The 17110-nt window shown below is 36.8% G+C and overlaps 1 protein-coding gene across 1 annotated transcript; it reads left to right on the forward strand.

Moving 5' to 3' along the window:
* The first annotated feature begins 1214 nt into the window (after window positions 1-1214).
* Window positions 1215-16474, forward strand: LOC126858887 (PH domain-containing protein DDB_G0287875). The gene is made up of 2 exons (XM_050609546.1): window positions 1215-1766; window positions 14632-16474. The coding sequence occupies exons 1-2, from the start codon at window positions 1715-1717 to the stop codon at window positions 15810-15812; spliced, it is 1233 nt and encodes a 410-aa protein (XP_050465503.1). The 5' UTR covers window positions 1215-1714; the 3' UTR covers window positions 15813-16474.
* The last annotated feature ends 636 nt before the right edge of the window (window positions 16475-17110 follow it).

Raw genomic sequence — 17110 nt, forward strand, 5'->3', positions numbered from 1 at the left:
ATTATCGCCCGCTGATGGTTCCCATGATTTTGGCGAAAGCATTCTTCTAAAAAAGAATGAGTGCTGCACTGAGTCTGTTTGCATCCGGCAAGTAAGAGGGATGCCATGGATAAAGTAGAAGGTTGCGATGAAGGGAAGGGCGAGAGCGGTCAGAAACAAGAGGGTGATAAAAGGAATAAAAATTCAAAGGTCGAATCTCCCAGTGATCACAACGTCGGTAAACGGCCTCCACCACGAGACCAAGGAGGGCAAGCGAAGGGAAGACTCCCGCGGTGGTCAGTGAGTCCTATAAACACGCGATTCCTGGCCGTCCCCGGCATCTTTATACGCACACACTCGCACGTTCGAGTGCGCTACCAGTGGTGGGTGGGCAGAGCGGCTATAAGGCACGACGAAAGAGAGACGAATAAAGTGAGAGAGAGAGAGAGAGAGAGAGGAACGTAGGGTCAGCGGAGAGGAGACTGGGGGAAAAGAAAAGGAGAGAAGAAACGAAGCAAGACAGAAGAAGGAGAGAACGAGCAAGCGAATGGTACAGAGAAACTGTGAGCTAAACTCTCGGCTTGCTGGCGCCGCTCTGTCGGCCCCCGCTGACTCCCGCCGCCAACAATGCGTGCACTTCTCCCCTTCCTCCCCACGACCATCGCCACCGCCGACGCCAACGCGCTGCGTCGCCTAACATCATCTCGGTGGTTATACCAATACCAATGAACGGCGACATCGCTACGATCAGCGGCGCCAACATCGGAGGACACCAACGTCGCAGCGCGAGAGAGAATCATTGAGAAATTAAGAATCAATAGAATCGTTAAGAATTGTTAAACCATTAAGTTTCAACCTCGTTATGAATCATTACTCACATCGGATACAACATCAACGAATCTATCAACTGACACTCCTACTATCATGCTACTGACTCGCACATTATCTAACATGGTCCATTAGAACGAGTGTTGTGTGTGAGTAAATACTACCGATACTATGACTAATATCAATATTATTATCAGCTGCGACGCGCCTAGCGTAAGTGTGTAAAGGGATGACGACTTGCATACCACTACTATCACCGGCGCCAACGCCAACGTCGAACGCCAACGTTGTCACGGGATCTTTTCCGGCGTGATGGATCCCCACCATCGCGTCATGCTCTCTCGTATGCCACATTTTCGAGTCGACAAAGCTTGTTGGTGAAGAGAGAGGCCGTGTCCGCGGCGACATCGGGTCGCTAAAACTAGTTGGTAGTATTAGTGCAGGCGGTAGTAGTTCAGTAGTACTACTAGTGATTGCTTGTATTGGTGGTGGTGATGGTGGTGGTAGTGCGACGATATTACTGGCGCGGCCAAATTGGTGGTGGTGGTAGTGGAGTGGAGTACGCGAACCAGTCGCAACACTCCCTCGCACACGTAAGAGCGTGAAACGGACTCGAGAGTACACGAAGTGAGTCAGTTCGCTGTCGACTGCGATCGGGATAGGACGTGTTCGTCATTTTTTTTATCGAGTTTATCACCTAGGCAGACTCGCGAGATTAGTTCGCACCGAACATCAACCTCGCCCGGAACTCTGGGATTACCAAAGCGACAGACCATCGCTTTGTTACACGTGCCGAGATTTGTGGATCTATACCAGAGGGAAAAAAAGAAAAGTGTATTTGTGCGTGAGGGTGCGTGAATCGAGGAAGGAGTGAACCGGTGAAGTGCCGGTGGTCCATGAGAGGAAAATGAGCGAGCACGTGGTGGAAAGTACGTTCCAGCTTTCAGCTTTCATGAAAGGTAAATTTTAATTCATAATCCGTAGTGCGCCCACTAACTTCAATCAATCTCTGACACGAGAATCATGGCGAAGATGATCGTTTTAAATCTTTGATCACTTTCAATTTCGACTCTTTCGCTTAACTTAACTTCGTCTCTTTAAACGTAAAAAAGACATTGATCTTGAAGAGTGAAAAATTTGATAAATTGAATAAATAATGCTAATACTTGCATTAATTTGCTTACAATAACTCTATTATACCGATGTAATCGTAACAATAAAACAACCGAAAAATATCTCTTCGTGCAAAAATAAATTTAAATTTCAATATGATTTTTTTTATAAAACTTTATTTTAAGAAAATTAATTTTATAAATCTATCAAGTATATGTTATCTTGATTGCTTTATTTGAGAATGTGATATACTAATAGAGACTGATAAACTCGCAAAATAAAAGAAGTGACAGAAAGCAAAACATGTCACCAATGTTTGGAAACATCAACCTGCGTATAAGAACATTAATCTATAAAGAAATACAGAATTTTAATCTGAATCAAGTGAACAGAGAGAAATTATTTGACTCATTAAAATTTTCTTAGTAACGAAACACATATGAAAAATAAATTCCAAAAAAAAATTCCACAATCAATTTATTGTTGTACGAAGAATCACTGCGATTGTTCAATCATTATCTCTGCTTCCTATATAATGACTTGTAATCAATTGAAGAAAAATTAATTTATTATCTTAACTCGACTATATTTTAGTCATTTTACTCCATATCAATCTGATTGTGAGATGATTACGATTTCTTCATTCATTCATTTTAAATTTAATGCCTCAAAAGTCTTCGCCTTTATATTTTCTCTCATCGATCTAAGCTTTTAATTAGAATGTAAAAGAATTCCAATTTGTGATGAGATTATAATACACACAACTTAAGCCCACTAATATCGCCAGCAAGCTCCAAATTTGTTTCATCGTTTTTTTAAATCGAAATATTGACATTTCGGTAAGACACAATATATAAAAATACGCTAAAATATTAGGATAATATTCCATATTCCTATCGAATAACATTCCGTACAATTCTCAACGCAATAAATCATCAAATCATTTAAATGCGGACCGATCGATACGCTCTTTTTTACGTGGATCGATAATTATCATTATGAGCGGCGCCAGTCAGCCGATGTGAAATGAGAGATCGCATCCTGATGGACGAGAAATGGAAAGGGAAAATCAGCTGCAGGCGATGATCGTAATGGATATGTATATTAATATAAAGACTAGACGAATATATAATTAAACGAATGTGTAAATAAACGGATACATGAAACGGAGAGAGTATAAATATACATACACAAAAACTGATTTTGTTATTAGGTGTTAATTTAGCTTAAATAAACTGCCCTTATTATTAATGTATAATAAATTAATTTAATGGCAAATTTTAATGATACGTTATAAACTTTGACATTAAACGTGCAAGTAGTTATACAAAATGCAAGCACGTCCTTGCAAAATAATTGTTACATTAAAATAATTTATATCAAAGTTTATTATAATCCACAATAATAGTAACAATACTTCAAAGCAATTTTTTATCTTCAAATATATCTTATTCACAATCGGGACTAGACTATTGCTGTTTATGTGTAAATGTCAGATGATAATCCGGGCATTTTTGCTAGACACTGAGAAGGTGTACAGTGACTCAAGAAGAAAAGAGGAAGACAGAGAATAGAAAAGTGAAAAAGCGAGACAGAAAGAGACGACAGCAGTCGCGGCGGCTGTGGCTGCGACGGCGCCAGCGTGGGTCGTCACACACACATGTGTATCTATAGAGAAACACGCCCGAAGTACAAGCGACCCTCTTTGACCGAGCTTGAAATCGGTGCTGGACATCTACACGTAAACAACAATGCCTGTGGAACAGCAGAATCAACGCGGCGCTGCGTGCCGATTTAACTTAACATCAAGGAGAGACCGAAATCTGGCAATCTATTTAGTGTGTCGATCCTATGATAAAGTCACATAAAAGCAAGATAATATATTATATTTTATCTCTTGAATTTATTAATGCACGACCGGAACGGTCGCAGACAATTAAACATCCATTTCAAACATCAAGTTTCGGTAAATGATATAGTTTATCTGTATAATAGAATTAAACTTTCTTTTCTATCTCTTCATTATAGATATCTCGGGAAACAAAAATTAGTGAAATATCAAATATTCGAATAGTAAGAAAAAAAAAAGATTCTCTTTATCCATCTGTCTGATTTATACATCCAAAAATACATCTGTTTAATCAAATATTGGAGCAATTATTATATAGAGTACATAGTTGAAGTAATTTAAAAGTTTAATTAAATTTTTTGCTGCTTTATTAATTTTTAAATTTAATAATATTATTACTCATATTATAAAAATATAATATCAAATTTATCGTTAATATTACAAATCTCCGCTATAAAGAAGAAATGTTCAATTGTGTTCACTTTCTTCTCTTAATTCAAATTGAAAATTGGCCAAGAAATTATATCAATAATAAACTGCTACACCGATCTCAATACTACTAATCGTATATACGTTAACGCGCGATACGTTTGATCGCTCAATTTCATGTGACGTATTAGAATACAATATTTATCAAGGCATTATACATGTACATATTGATCGCAATGATACCGCGCGTGCAATTTATGGAAAGATTATGAGAGATAAAAATTTTTGCGTGGAAAAAATAAAAGACTAGACGAATCGTAAAATTTTTTACCTCTCATAAACTTTGTCGTCAACGAGATATAGATTGAAATAATTGTAGATGAATATTGTGAGCATATAATATCGTTATTTAAGAATAAAATTAATAGTAATTTTTTCAAATTTTATATATATCTTATATAATCAAATCAACATACTCAAACAAACAAATCAAACATTTAAAATATTGACACAAAATGTTTTTTTGCTTAATTTATTTTTAATTTTTATCATCGTAATTATTTAAATTAACTTTTTATTACTTCCTTATTTATCTATTTAATTCAATATAATAACCAAAAATTTATTAGTGTCTCATATTGACAACAATAATACTGACTATTTACGACCAACATTGATTATTTGTTATAAAAAACTCGTTAAATATAACATTTTTATTGATTTTGAAACTGTAATTAATCTTATCGAATGCATCACAACTTCGTTCCGCTATCGTAATTGATTTGATATGCGAAAACGTGAAACAACAAACGCATAACAGTTACGAGCGTTTTAATTAGATTGTACCTGTCCTCCCCCCGCGATAAGTATATAATCGAGATAGTGCCTATCGGCTACTGTGTTACACCTAAGTCTACGCATTCATTTACATATCTCATCTCCTCGCCTGACCACTTTTACTCTCAAACCAGCCGCCTGCGCAGCGAGTCAGCATCTGATCTCGACTATAGCAAACCGCAGAGCAAAGAGATAACTTCTCGCCAGTTTTACAATATAAATCGAAAACACATTCTACTCTGCTTGCCTCGTTAAATAGCATTGCACGATTGTCTTCATAAATTGATGAATACCATTTTAACTTCTTCTCCTTCCCCTCATAGGCGTCTCTGTACAATCGATATAAATTTTGTCTCGGATTTATTGCGCTGACCTCGCCATCGAAAGTGTAATCGATATCTTATTGAGTCTCGTTATGGATTTAAAAAATGTTACAGGATAAAAAGACTTTTTCGTCACCTATTTTATTCCATTATTGTTCTACATCTGCTCTACCTGCATTCATAATTTCAATGACAGCTATTTTTCGCTTTGTGATTATCTTTCGAAAATAGTATTGCTTTAAAAACTCTTGGTTCTTTTCTTAAATTTGCATAGTGTACAGTCTTGTAAAGTCTCAATAGCATATATTTTAAATATATATTTTGTAATTAATCGCAAATAAAAAAATAGCTTTTTATTGAATTTTTTTTAATATAAATTTGCCTTGGAAATGTCTAAATCCGAAAATTTCAACAATTTCGAGACACCTAGCGTACATATAATCGATAATACCGATGAGAGACGCATGCGATGCATTCGACAGCGAGCCACTTGTTCTCGATCAGCACAGTTGACGTGATTAAAATAAACGCGTGGTCCAATTGCCTGAGAGAATCTCATCCGCGCTCGAAATAATCGTCAACGAGAAAAATATTCGACTACGAGTGAAAAAAAAATCATAATATCGACAGAAATGAACGTTATAAATTAAAAAATGGATACTTTTGAAGCACCCGAGCTTTTTTGAAGCTTATGAGAACGCGAATTGTTGAAACTTACACAATGGCACATCTGCCCACTTGCTTGTGTATATATCATCATTCGCGATTTTATATTGATTTAAGCGCACATGGATAAATATACGAATAATATTCCGACAAGCTCGCGGCACGTGAGCCGCTTACACGTTTATTACGCGGATTGATACGCGTCGCAGCACATGCATGAAATGAGAAAGACAAATATTAGAGAGTTAAATTTAACGCAAATCTAAAAGCTATATAGAACTTTTTTCTCAAAAAAAAAAAAATCGAAATATGTATATGCATATATGTTAACAGTCACACAAAAAAATACAGTATTTTGAATTAATAATATATTTTTTTTTTAGTTACAACTGTTTCCAAAAAAATTTGCATTAAAATTAAAATTAAATTTTATTTATGGAAACAAACGACGGCTTTAATTAAATTGAATTTTTTTAGCGATATCATTACAAATATAAATGGATATGTAATAATTTTTTACTGACAATAAATTTTAATTTATAATTATTAATTATTATGTAATATTTGACGTTAAAAAATAGAATATTGATTATTAAGAAAATTAAGTTGATTTTTAAGTTGATTATTAAGTAATATAGATTTTAAATAACTAAAAAAATTATAAATTTAGAAATGTGCATATACATATATACATTTAGAGGATACATGAATTATTAACGAGAAAAAAATCAATATATTAAGAAATTAAATCGGAATAAATATTTGATACGGATCAGAGATATAATAAGTTTTATGAAGCTATTTTGAATGATATACAAAACATGTAAAACTGATACAGAATCAAAAAAGTTATTTCCAATTAAATAACTTAAAAAATATAATTCGGTTTTTACAATGATTCATCCGAATTTATTCTCTCTCTTTCTCTCTTATTAAGAAAATAAACTTGATAAATCTTAAAAGTTAAATATAGTTATTTAGTTAGTACAACTGTCTTTCTCTTATCGCGAATTTTACAATTGCTTCATTATCAAAACATTAAGAGACAAAACTTGTGCGTATTCGCGAGAATACGATACTTGGAAGATTTGATATCGGTATTGCGAGTTAAATATGCAGACAAAGTTCAAGATACAAGGTCAACGAGGAAGAAAAAGAGAAAAAGAAACAGAATTCTTTTATCGCACGCTACCGCGATCAATATCTTCGTGCTATTAGTTCTCATGCATTTGTCCATTGACGCTTTAAGAGAGTCATTTGCATAATTAACATTATAAAAAAAATATATACAGTTGTCATTATGATAATTATTCATGTAAATAATGTGTTAACAATACAAATCAACAAAATTGTAAGAAGAATTGCAAATTAAGAAATGCATATAGATTAAATACAAGTATTAATAGTGATAAGTAATAAAAAATTTATATTCTTTAGACTTACATTAAGATTGAAGAAACATATACATATATATAATTCTTAATTATATCAAAAAGTAACGTATTATTTATTATTACTTATTTCTTATAAAAAAAAAGAGAGATCAAATCAAAATTCGCGAAACAAATAAAATTGGAAATCTATAATGTCTGTTTTTAAATTATTTTCCTTCATAATTCTACTAAATGTAATTTAAAATTTTCTTCAGAGACACGTGATTTATGCAAACGAGCTTGTCTGTCTGAATAAATCTTCAAAATAGAGGAAAGATGAAGCAAAAGCAGGAAAACAATTTTATAGCTAGATCATGCACAAAAGGATGTTACAAGCAAATAAATTACGCATTCAGCACGTACAGGCATTGTGTTTACGCGAAACCGCCCAACACCGATCGGCCAGACTCCGATAGAGCAAGCGACCATGTGCGCAATATGATAAAGCAATGGCAAAAGAACTAGAAGCAGAATGAGAGAGACAAATGAGCACATACGGGCATTGTCGCAATTGGATCTACCGGCTGTGCAAATGATCAACTCAGTACATCGAGTCACGCTCGCTCTCACGAGCATCTGGCTAGCGCTTCTCTTCTCTCTTTTGCTCTCTTCTGTACAATCTCCTCCGATTCCTTTCCGTGAGACGATGCCGAATGCACGCATTCGAGTGTGCTTTCTCTTATCATTCACAAGAAAATATTCGGATATCATGAGAAATTCACGCTATCATCTCATTCTGCTTTAGCAGCATATTTATATAAACATTATATATTTGATCAAATATTTTTATTTTAGATTGTAATAATTTTATCACAATATATTGAATATGATTATGATCGCATTTGATCAATTTGACGTGAAAAAGACAGAAGCACGGTCATGCGATGACAGCAAAGCTTTTTCTTTCAAGAACGTTCTGAAGATCGAAATCGCGAAAGTATTAATGCCGTCTCATTATCTGGATCAAACCGGTCAACTGCAACGACGAATCGAGCGAGGCGATTTATTTATGTCGGACAAAAAGAAACTAGCGGCTGGCTTCCCTCGTCGGAAGCGCCGATGGTATATTGGCAGCGCGATAAATGCCGCGCGCGCTCTCCAGAGAGGATCGGGACAGGAAACGGCGCATCCACAGCGGCGTCGCGTCGGCGAGATTTATCGGCGAGTCTTGTTTTTTTATTTTCTCCTCCTCTTTTCTCCGTCTCTCTTTCGCGCGCGTCCGCCGCTCGCTTCGCGGAAAGCAAAGCTCCGGCGGAAATGCGACGCGCCGCTACACGAGAGTGGAATATAATAGCGCGGGATAGCTCTATCCTCGTTGTTGTTGCACAGCCTTTGCACGAGGTTCTCTCCAAGAAGAAGATTACCAAACTTCCCCTTTTCTATCTCCGTTTCTATCTGACTTATTTTCGAAGCAACGTACTACGCGAAAACAAAATATTCCAAAGAGATATTTATTTATAAATTAATTCAACTCTTTATATCAGCGTTATAATTAAAAAATGTTTTTTAATTGTGATATTTGAAAGGGTTCAAGAAAAGAAAGGAACGATCATGTGAAAGTATCAACATTTCCATTTGATATTTGATGATATCGAATTAAATTTATAAGGAAAAAAGTTTTTGATTGATTGTGTGAATCGATTCGTACCGTCGCTATTATTAAATAAATATGTTATTTGTTTTTTGAGCAATAAATGTTTATTCTATTAACTCATTAAAACATTAATGTATTATTTTTCATTTTATTTAAGCACAAGATAAACTAAATATTCAACGTATCTTTCTTAAGTATTTATTTTTTATCACGATTTTTTATTTCATTATAATTTAAACTCTTACAAGAAAGGGAGAGCGGGAGGTAGAGACTAAGTCTTATTACCGCTTATTGCATTGCACCGACGACGCTAGCTATTTTCGCGGCGCGAATGCAATGAATAGCGTGAAGTGAAACTCAGCCAGTCGTCTCTCGGCCCCCACATGGAGAAGCAGAAGGGAATAATCAGACGGTTAATTCGGCCGGCGTACACTTTTCGCGCCTACGCTCGCCGCGGTCTTAAATCAACCCGCTCGGGCCCTCGCATAATTCTTCCAATAACGTCCGACGTACGGCAAAGGCGCCCACGAGCGCGTGACTGCGAAACGCGTTGACACGCGTTGAAACGGTAATCACGAGTACGGCGAAGACTGCTCGTTAAGCAATCGTTAAGTACGCGGTATCGAGAGTCATTAAGGCATTCGCGTATCGACCGCGGTGATCTAAGTCATCGCCCGCCGATCGTACGAGCACGAACACTCGTATTACGTCGCTATTACGGCGCGTAACAGGTGATTATTAGCGGCCCACGGCGTCGTCGCGCTCGGCGCCGGATGCAATTGGCGTCGCATAATTACGCGGACCAGTCAACGCCGGTGCTTTATAATTCTGCAAAAGGCGGCCCCGACGATGACAGACAGGCGTCCGTTGTTGCGGACAGCGGTAATGACGAAAACCACGCGGCGAATGATCTACAATCGAGAGTAACCTTATTTTCCTTATTTACTTCGATCCATTTCATTCTTCAAACTACTTATCGATAAGAAAAGAAAATAGTGTCTCAATTCAATCCGAGTATTTTCAGATGATCATTATTCCTGCTCATCAGCACAAAATGAAATGTCTAATAAAATGTCGCGTGCAATCTAAGATATTGAAATATTATAGTCAATATAATAATATTCCCCGAATGATTTGAGGATAAAATTTTTAAAGATTTTTTTGTCTTATACTTTTAGTACTCAAACAAAAAAAACTAAATGTCGAAATCAATATTGTTGCCTTGCTCATCGATATTATGAAACGCGCATAGTGAATATTTCAAATACATCGATCATCCTGCGCTCACGTGCTCTTCTTTTCTGTTGCTGTTTTCCTCAAACCTTTCGTAATCCAGGCCATAGATCACGCGCTCGAATCTCGCTTATCAAATTCTTCGATTCTTCTTATATATTACGTTTTACTGCGCAAAAGAAGAGATATTGCTTCCTAAATGATATTATGCGAATCATTATCATCGTATCTTCAAAAGTCATCGCATGGCTGATCAAATTTCGGCGAGCGTACGCGAGACTGCGTATTCTATATTTAACTACTTTGGTTCTATACAAAGCTCTCAAAAGCTGTTGGAAGTTTTCCGACACGTCCCACGTGTTCTCATCTCTTCACCCCTTCAATCTTTCACGTGAGAGAGAAAAGCGCCCTCAATAATCTTCTTTTAATCAAGAAAAGCGAAAACGAGCTCTTTCATGTTTTTTTTTTTTCATTTTCGCATTATATTATTTTCGTTTTATTTATTTGTACGAATAAAATAAGAACTATTTCTCGGATTTATTTTGATTTGATACTTTTAAAATAACTAAATTTGTCACAGCCTTTTTAAATGTGTTGAATTATTGATAAAATATATGAACTCTAAAAATATTTATTAAATAATTATCTTCGTAATGTTTATATTCTCCTCAGATAAAAAAATATATACATAAATTACATATATGTATAAATATATATCTGAGATTATATCATTTCTTAAAACAACTTTTTGATAAAATTAATTTATATTGTCCTTCATAAAAAGAATAATAAGAACTAATTAAGAAATAATTTGATCATCAAGATTATGGGGCAATTATACATTATTCGTACATAACGATGATTTTGATAAGCAAACACAACTGTACAGAAGACGCAATATCGAATAAAAATCGTTTTTCCTTGATGAATGCTTCCACGAAGAAACGTCACGTGAAAACCGCGACATCCGCCGCGACGGAAGGATGGCGGAAGGTCGACGTGCGAGCCGTTACGTTCCCTCGCCAGAGTTTGCACAGATGTGGCCGGCGTGTTTGAACAAATGCGAACGAGACGACGAAGATACATGCCGCGAGATTCGCAAGTCAGTCGCAAAATACAGGCCGAGCGTGACTCCACGTGGGCGCGTTGAAGAAAAACGTCTGTGACGTTCGCAGAAAGATTTCTGTCTTCTTCCAGATCGAAATGATTCTCAGCAGAACATCGTCATTCAATTATATGTCTAGAATTTAGCTTTTTGTGTTCATTAAAATTGCTTCACGCGATTTAATTGTGTGAATTTCGAGCGGCTTGATTCAAATTTCGCGAGAATGCTACGCGTATCTTTTATTTGCATTCAATATTATAATTACGTAATTTCTAAATATTTTAATGTAAATATAAAAAAAATGATGCATAATCCAATGTAAACTATATCGTTTGCAGCAAACGCGCACGATCTCTCTCTCATTGATTTCGTTTTTTCACTCCGTCATATTTATGAATCGACCGATGATCGAGCATGACTCTCGGCGGCGCCTGCTGATGACCCCTATTGACCTAACCTTTCGCCGACTGTCGTGATAATTTCCTTTTGCGGCCTTTGGTTTTTACGCATGTTCATGCATGATAAGAAAATTATGACGCGATCTATCTATAAATTTTTTCTACATATAAATGCGTAAATTTAGCAAATTTTATCGATATATTTTAATTGATGATGATATGACGCAATATCTTAAAAGCGTTTATATTTTTTTGCTCTATAATGTAATTACAAAGTAATTACAAAAAAGATTTGAATAATGAATTGCAGAGATCAATATTTGATTAATATCGAAGAGTAGACTGATTTGAATATCGGTGCATCAGTGGCAAGTGAGAGCCGTAATATTAAAAGGCGGGGATTTCGCTTTTTCATTAGTTAAACAATATTAACGATCGTCGCCGACAGCGGTGGCAGATGGTCGCTATCGAGAGTGCGGCCTTGTTATCGGTACGATAACGCTTCTAAACTAACTCGCGACGAGCACAGATGATGCCAGGTGGCTGGGAATGTTATCTTACTTGCTCGCGAGGAGCTCCGCTTGTTCTCTCTCGCTCTAGTATAATTCAAATCTTGTTCGAACTCAATTCATTTGGCGACTGAAAGAAGTGATGAGTATCTGTTTTATGCATGAGACAATGTTTCGCAGTATATTTAACGAACGAGAACGTTGCTCCATTTAATACTAAGTTTAAGTCGGCGTTATATCAGGTCGTTAATCACACGTAAATCGAAATGGCGAATGGAATCCTACATTTGGCTCCGATCAGTCGGCACTTATCGTGCTCGAAGGAATTTCGAGCCTTTCCGGAGAAAAGCCCTTTTCGACTGGACGGCTTCCAAGTCACACGGAATCCGCAAAAAGTTTTCGGGAAAGCGTCGTGTCGAGGTCAGTGCGATCGCCAACCAGAAAAGAAAGACGATTTGATCTGTCGCGATCGTAATGACTCTCTCGGAAAGGCAATAAAAGGAGAGCAACGAACAGACGAGATTGGCGCCAACACCATGTGGCGGTCGTGCTTTAGTTGCCGTTTTGCTTCTTGAGAGGACACGAGAAAAAGAAAAAAAAGAAAGAGGGAGAGAAGGGAGAAATGTGTTTATTAATACTGCAGGATCGACATTAAGCATGCGCTAGAGAAAGATAGAAAGAGAGAGATTTGATTCTTAGATTTCAATTGTAAAATATTTTAAGAAATTTACTAGCAGTTTTAAAAATTTTTGTCCTTTTCCCGTTTTTAGAAATTTTAAATAAATACAATTTTTTTGATGTTTTATATACATAATTAACAAATTATATCCTGACGAGTTATTTTGAGTTTGCAATTTCGATTTTAAATAAATATGACGTTGGACGTCTTTTAAAAACATTAACTGATTCCGATTCAGTGATCTCATTCGAAGAGGAGGTCGATAGTAAGACAGAGGATGAGAATGCGAGACATAAGAAGGTAGAGCGAGAAGCGCGGCTAAAAGACTAATGTAAGAGATGGGAGAGTCGGCGCCAGCGATCTGCGATCGAGAAATCCGATGCATCTGCAACGCGCGTAGGTCGCGCTTGTCGTCACGTTAGCGATCGTAAACTCGGATGAATTATTGTATGACCGATCGATGATTGTCGAATGAAACTGCGCGATCGTCGCTCGCTTTAGCACGCAAATACGCCGAATGAATTACGTAATCGCGAAAAAAATATTTAAAGAATATTTAACATTGCAGATCGTGCAGTTTGTGAAATTTTTTACGGAATTTAACTTCTCGGGAGAAATGTGAGAGAGATCGCGAAATCGCAATCTCTGCTCTAACGCCGGATAAAATTTCGCGTCGTGGTATTTACACGCACATTTGTTACACAAACATGAAGCATTACGCCAGCTCGTTTGATAATTTGCGAAATTGTATAGTACTTTAAGATACTTAATTCTCGTGTGTGTGTCATTTTATAAAATGTGTTACTTTAATCTTTTCAAAAAATCGCTTAAAAAACCATACGCTCAAAAATGTATAATTATAATGTATATCATTTAAAAAATTATCATTTATCCTCTTATCGTATTATAATTTTGAATAAAAAAAGCTGAATCAATAATCTTAAAATGGTATGTATAATAAAAAAATCATGGAATATACAAATGTTATTTTAACTCTCATAACGCGTCAGATGGTTAAAAGGGGCGAGGGGGAACAATAAGTCGCACGATGACAAGCGTCTTTGCTGGCGATACTAAAATCAGCAAAATTAGTCTCCGCCTTGGAATTCGAGTCGACTCGACTCGGAGAAGCAGAGAGAAACGAGACGTAGCGCACGTATATTATAATCTTCTCTCTCTCGGTCGGTTCCTGTGTGCGCGCCAGATGGTACCAGCTGGATGACGCATCAAAGCAGAAAATCTCCCGCGTGTCCGAAGCGCGGTTCCGCCCACGGAATCGCGAGGGAAACACGTGCGTCGCCGCGCCGGCCGTCATGTTGCACGAATGCAATCTCGGCATGCAAGAATTCGATAAAATTTCATATAACGCCTTTGCGAAATAGATTTTTGACTTGTATGTCGTACATACTGACGCCGCATTAAATTTTAATGGTAAATTCCTCGAGTGGCTTATCTTACATCGATTATATTTGCATTGATTAATTAATCAATACAAATATAATTATACAATTTCTCTAATATTTTATATAAATTTTTGCATAATTAATATAAACTTGATTTTAATCAAAATTTGAAAATTTTTTTCTTTTTATATTATTTAAGCACACACACACACACAAATTATAATTAACACGCATCTTTTCATTTTGCTTACAGCCGGTGTCATGACGGATTCTGAGAGGGATAGCAGTTCCTGTCTCGATGCTGATGAGGACAGCAGATCGGACCTACACTCGCCTACCGCATCTGAAGACAGTGTCGAGGTACAGGTGACACCGATTTCTTTGCGAAACAAGCGAAAGCTGGCAGAGCCGCGCAAAATCCAAGAACCGGCTGTCATCGCGGCACCATTGAAGAAGAGGCGTTTTGATCCAATCTCTGAGGAAACCACCGTGGACCAGGAAGAGAACAGATCGCTAAGCACAGCGAGTCCCTTCAGACCATGGGTTCCTGTTTCCTGCAAAAGCGAATGCAAGACAACTGCATCCTCAACGACGACGACGACGACGACGATGACGACAATGACCACGATGACGTCCAACACCATGACAACGACGACGACATCAATGACATCATCGACAAAAACATCATTTAGCGAGAAAGAAGGAGAGAAGAGAAAAATGGAGCAGGACGAGACGATGCAGAGGTTGCAGGAATCGCATAGAAGACTGCAACAACCTTCCAATCATAACAAATCAATTGTTTCCCCTCGACGAGAACTTCGTCAGAGGTTGTTCGAGCCGGCGACAACAACGGCAACATCTACATCGAGCATCATCCCTTTACCACATCCTAGATTGCAGGATGAGCCTCTGTCCTTGGTGGTGAGAAACGAGACACCTCGAGTGCCATCGCATCCCGCCGTAAGCGGTACCTACGAGAAGACACCGTCCTACATGATGGAACATTTATTAGCGACGTCGTCCACTCGTAATCACCAGAATCATCAGAATCATCGAAACCATCAGAATCATCAAACGGTGTCTTCGAAACATCATCATCAAGGAGGACAGCAGAGAAACTATAAGAATATGACAAGGGAGAGACGGATAGAAGCGAACGCTCGAGAGAGAACCAGGGTGCACACTATCAGCGCGGCCTTTGACACTCTGAGACGCGCCATACCTGCTTACTCGCACAACCAGAAACTGTCAAAATTATCGGTACTAAGGATCGCCTGCAGCTACATCATGACGCTCAGCAAAATTCTTCAAGAGAATGACAGCGAGGTTATGACTACGAGGAACAATGGCTCGGCAGATTTGGATGGTTGCGTAGAACTAGTATCTAGGACCATTCAGACGGAGGGCAAGCTCAGAAAGCGAAAAGATGATTGAACGAATTCTGATTTGAATATGAAGAATATTCAAGGAAACAGAAAATATACAGACAATGAACTCTGTTATGAAAACAAAAATAGAAAAGATTTCGCTCCACATACGCTTGTCAAACGCTTCGTCTTCTATTCTCGATGCCATTCGATTTGAGGAAGAGGGAAGGGCGATCTAGATTTAATCTAATATAAATAGTTTAAATAACCATCGATTTTTTAAACGCTACGAGATTGTCTCGATTGTTCGTAGAGTATCGATCAGAAACATATTAATTGAGATTGCGAATTATGGGCGCCATGAAGTTTTTTTTTTTTACACAAAAATATGTGTGCATTAATAAAATGATGAGTTTTGTTTGTATAAAACTATGGAATAGTTATTCTCGTTGTTAAACTTGTATAGGATTTATGTAATACCTCTTCAAAATTGCAATAAACAAACTTTAGATTTTAATGAATATTCTCGACATAGAGAATTTCTGGCGCCCATGATTATGAGACGGGCCATCTACCTACGTACCGATAGCAGCTGTGCAACCAGACAATAAATCTTTAGAAATATCCTTATACTTAAACGGCGCTTGTTTTATGGCAAACTGTTGCAATCGCACCGCATCATGAAAATTATGATGAAGAGCGGAGAATTTTCCAAATCCAATTTTTATGATAAATAAAAATTTCCTATAAGAATTGAATATATATATATATATATATATATATATATATATATATATTTATATGAAATTATATAATATATATATGTACATATATATATATATATATATATATATATATATATATATATATATATAAATTGTATTATTTTTTATAAAATATAATTTTCTAAATTTCTATATTTTGGCGATGATAGATCCATAGAAAGCATTATAATGCTTAATCTATTAGTTTGTCGGAGCCTTAAGTATTCTTCGGGACATATTGCCTTTCGAAAGAGTTAATTGCGAAGCACGCGAACGCGCCTCGATTCGGTCGAGCAAATTTGCGTGTCGCTTAAAAATAGCGATTTACAAACTGCGATTCATTGAGATGCATACTTATCAAAAACAATCGGTCGATCGTTTGCAATCTGTTGCACCAGCTTAGAAAACATCGATCTAGAACGTGTGCGAGAATGAGAAATGACGAAACAAAAGCGAAGACAATAATAACGTTAGCGGTATACTTGATGAAGCAGTCAACATTGGACGTGCATTACGTAACGTGACGATTAAAAATAATCCACCGCTATCGAAACTACAAACGGTATCGTCTTCCTATGAAAATATAGTAGGCCAATAAAAC

The sequence above is a fragment of the Cataglyphis hispanica genome, chromosome 1 (assembly GCF_021464435.1).
Source record: "Cataglyphis hispanica isolate Lineage 1 chromosome 1, ULB_Chis1_1.0, whole genome shotgun sequence".
Taxonomy (NCBI): Eukaryota; Metazoa; Arthropoda; class Insecta; order Hymenoptera; family Formicidae; genus Cataglyphis; species Cataglyphis hispanica.

Excerpts from the sequence above, each read along its gene's own strand:
- LOC126858887 (XM_050609546.1), top strand. The coding sequence starts at position 1,715 with ATGAGCGAGCACGTGGTGGAAAGTACGTTCCAGCTTTCAGCTTTCATG. Across the intron at positions 1,767-14,631 it reads GCTTTCAGCTTTCATGAAAG|CCGGTGTCATGACGGATTCT; the intron begins GTAAATTTTAAT and ends TTTTGCTTACAG.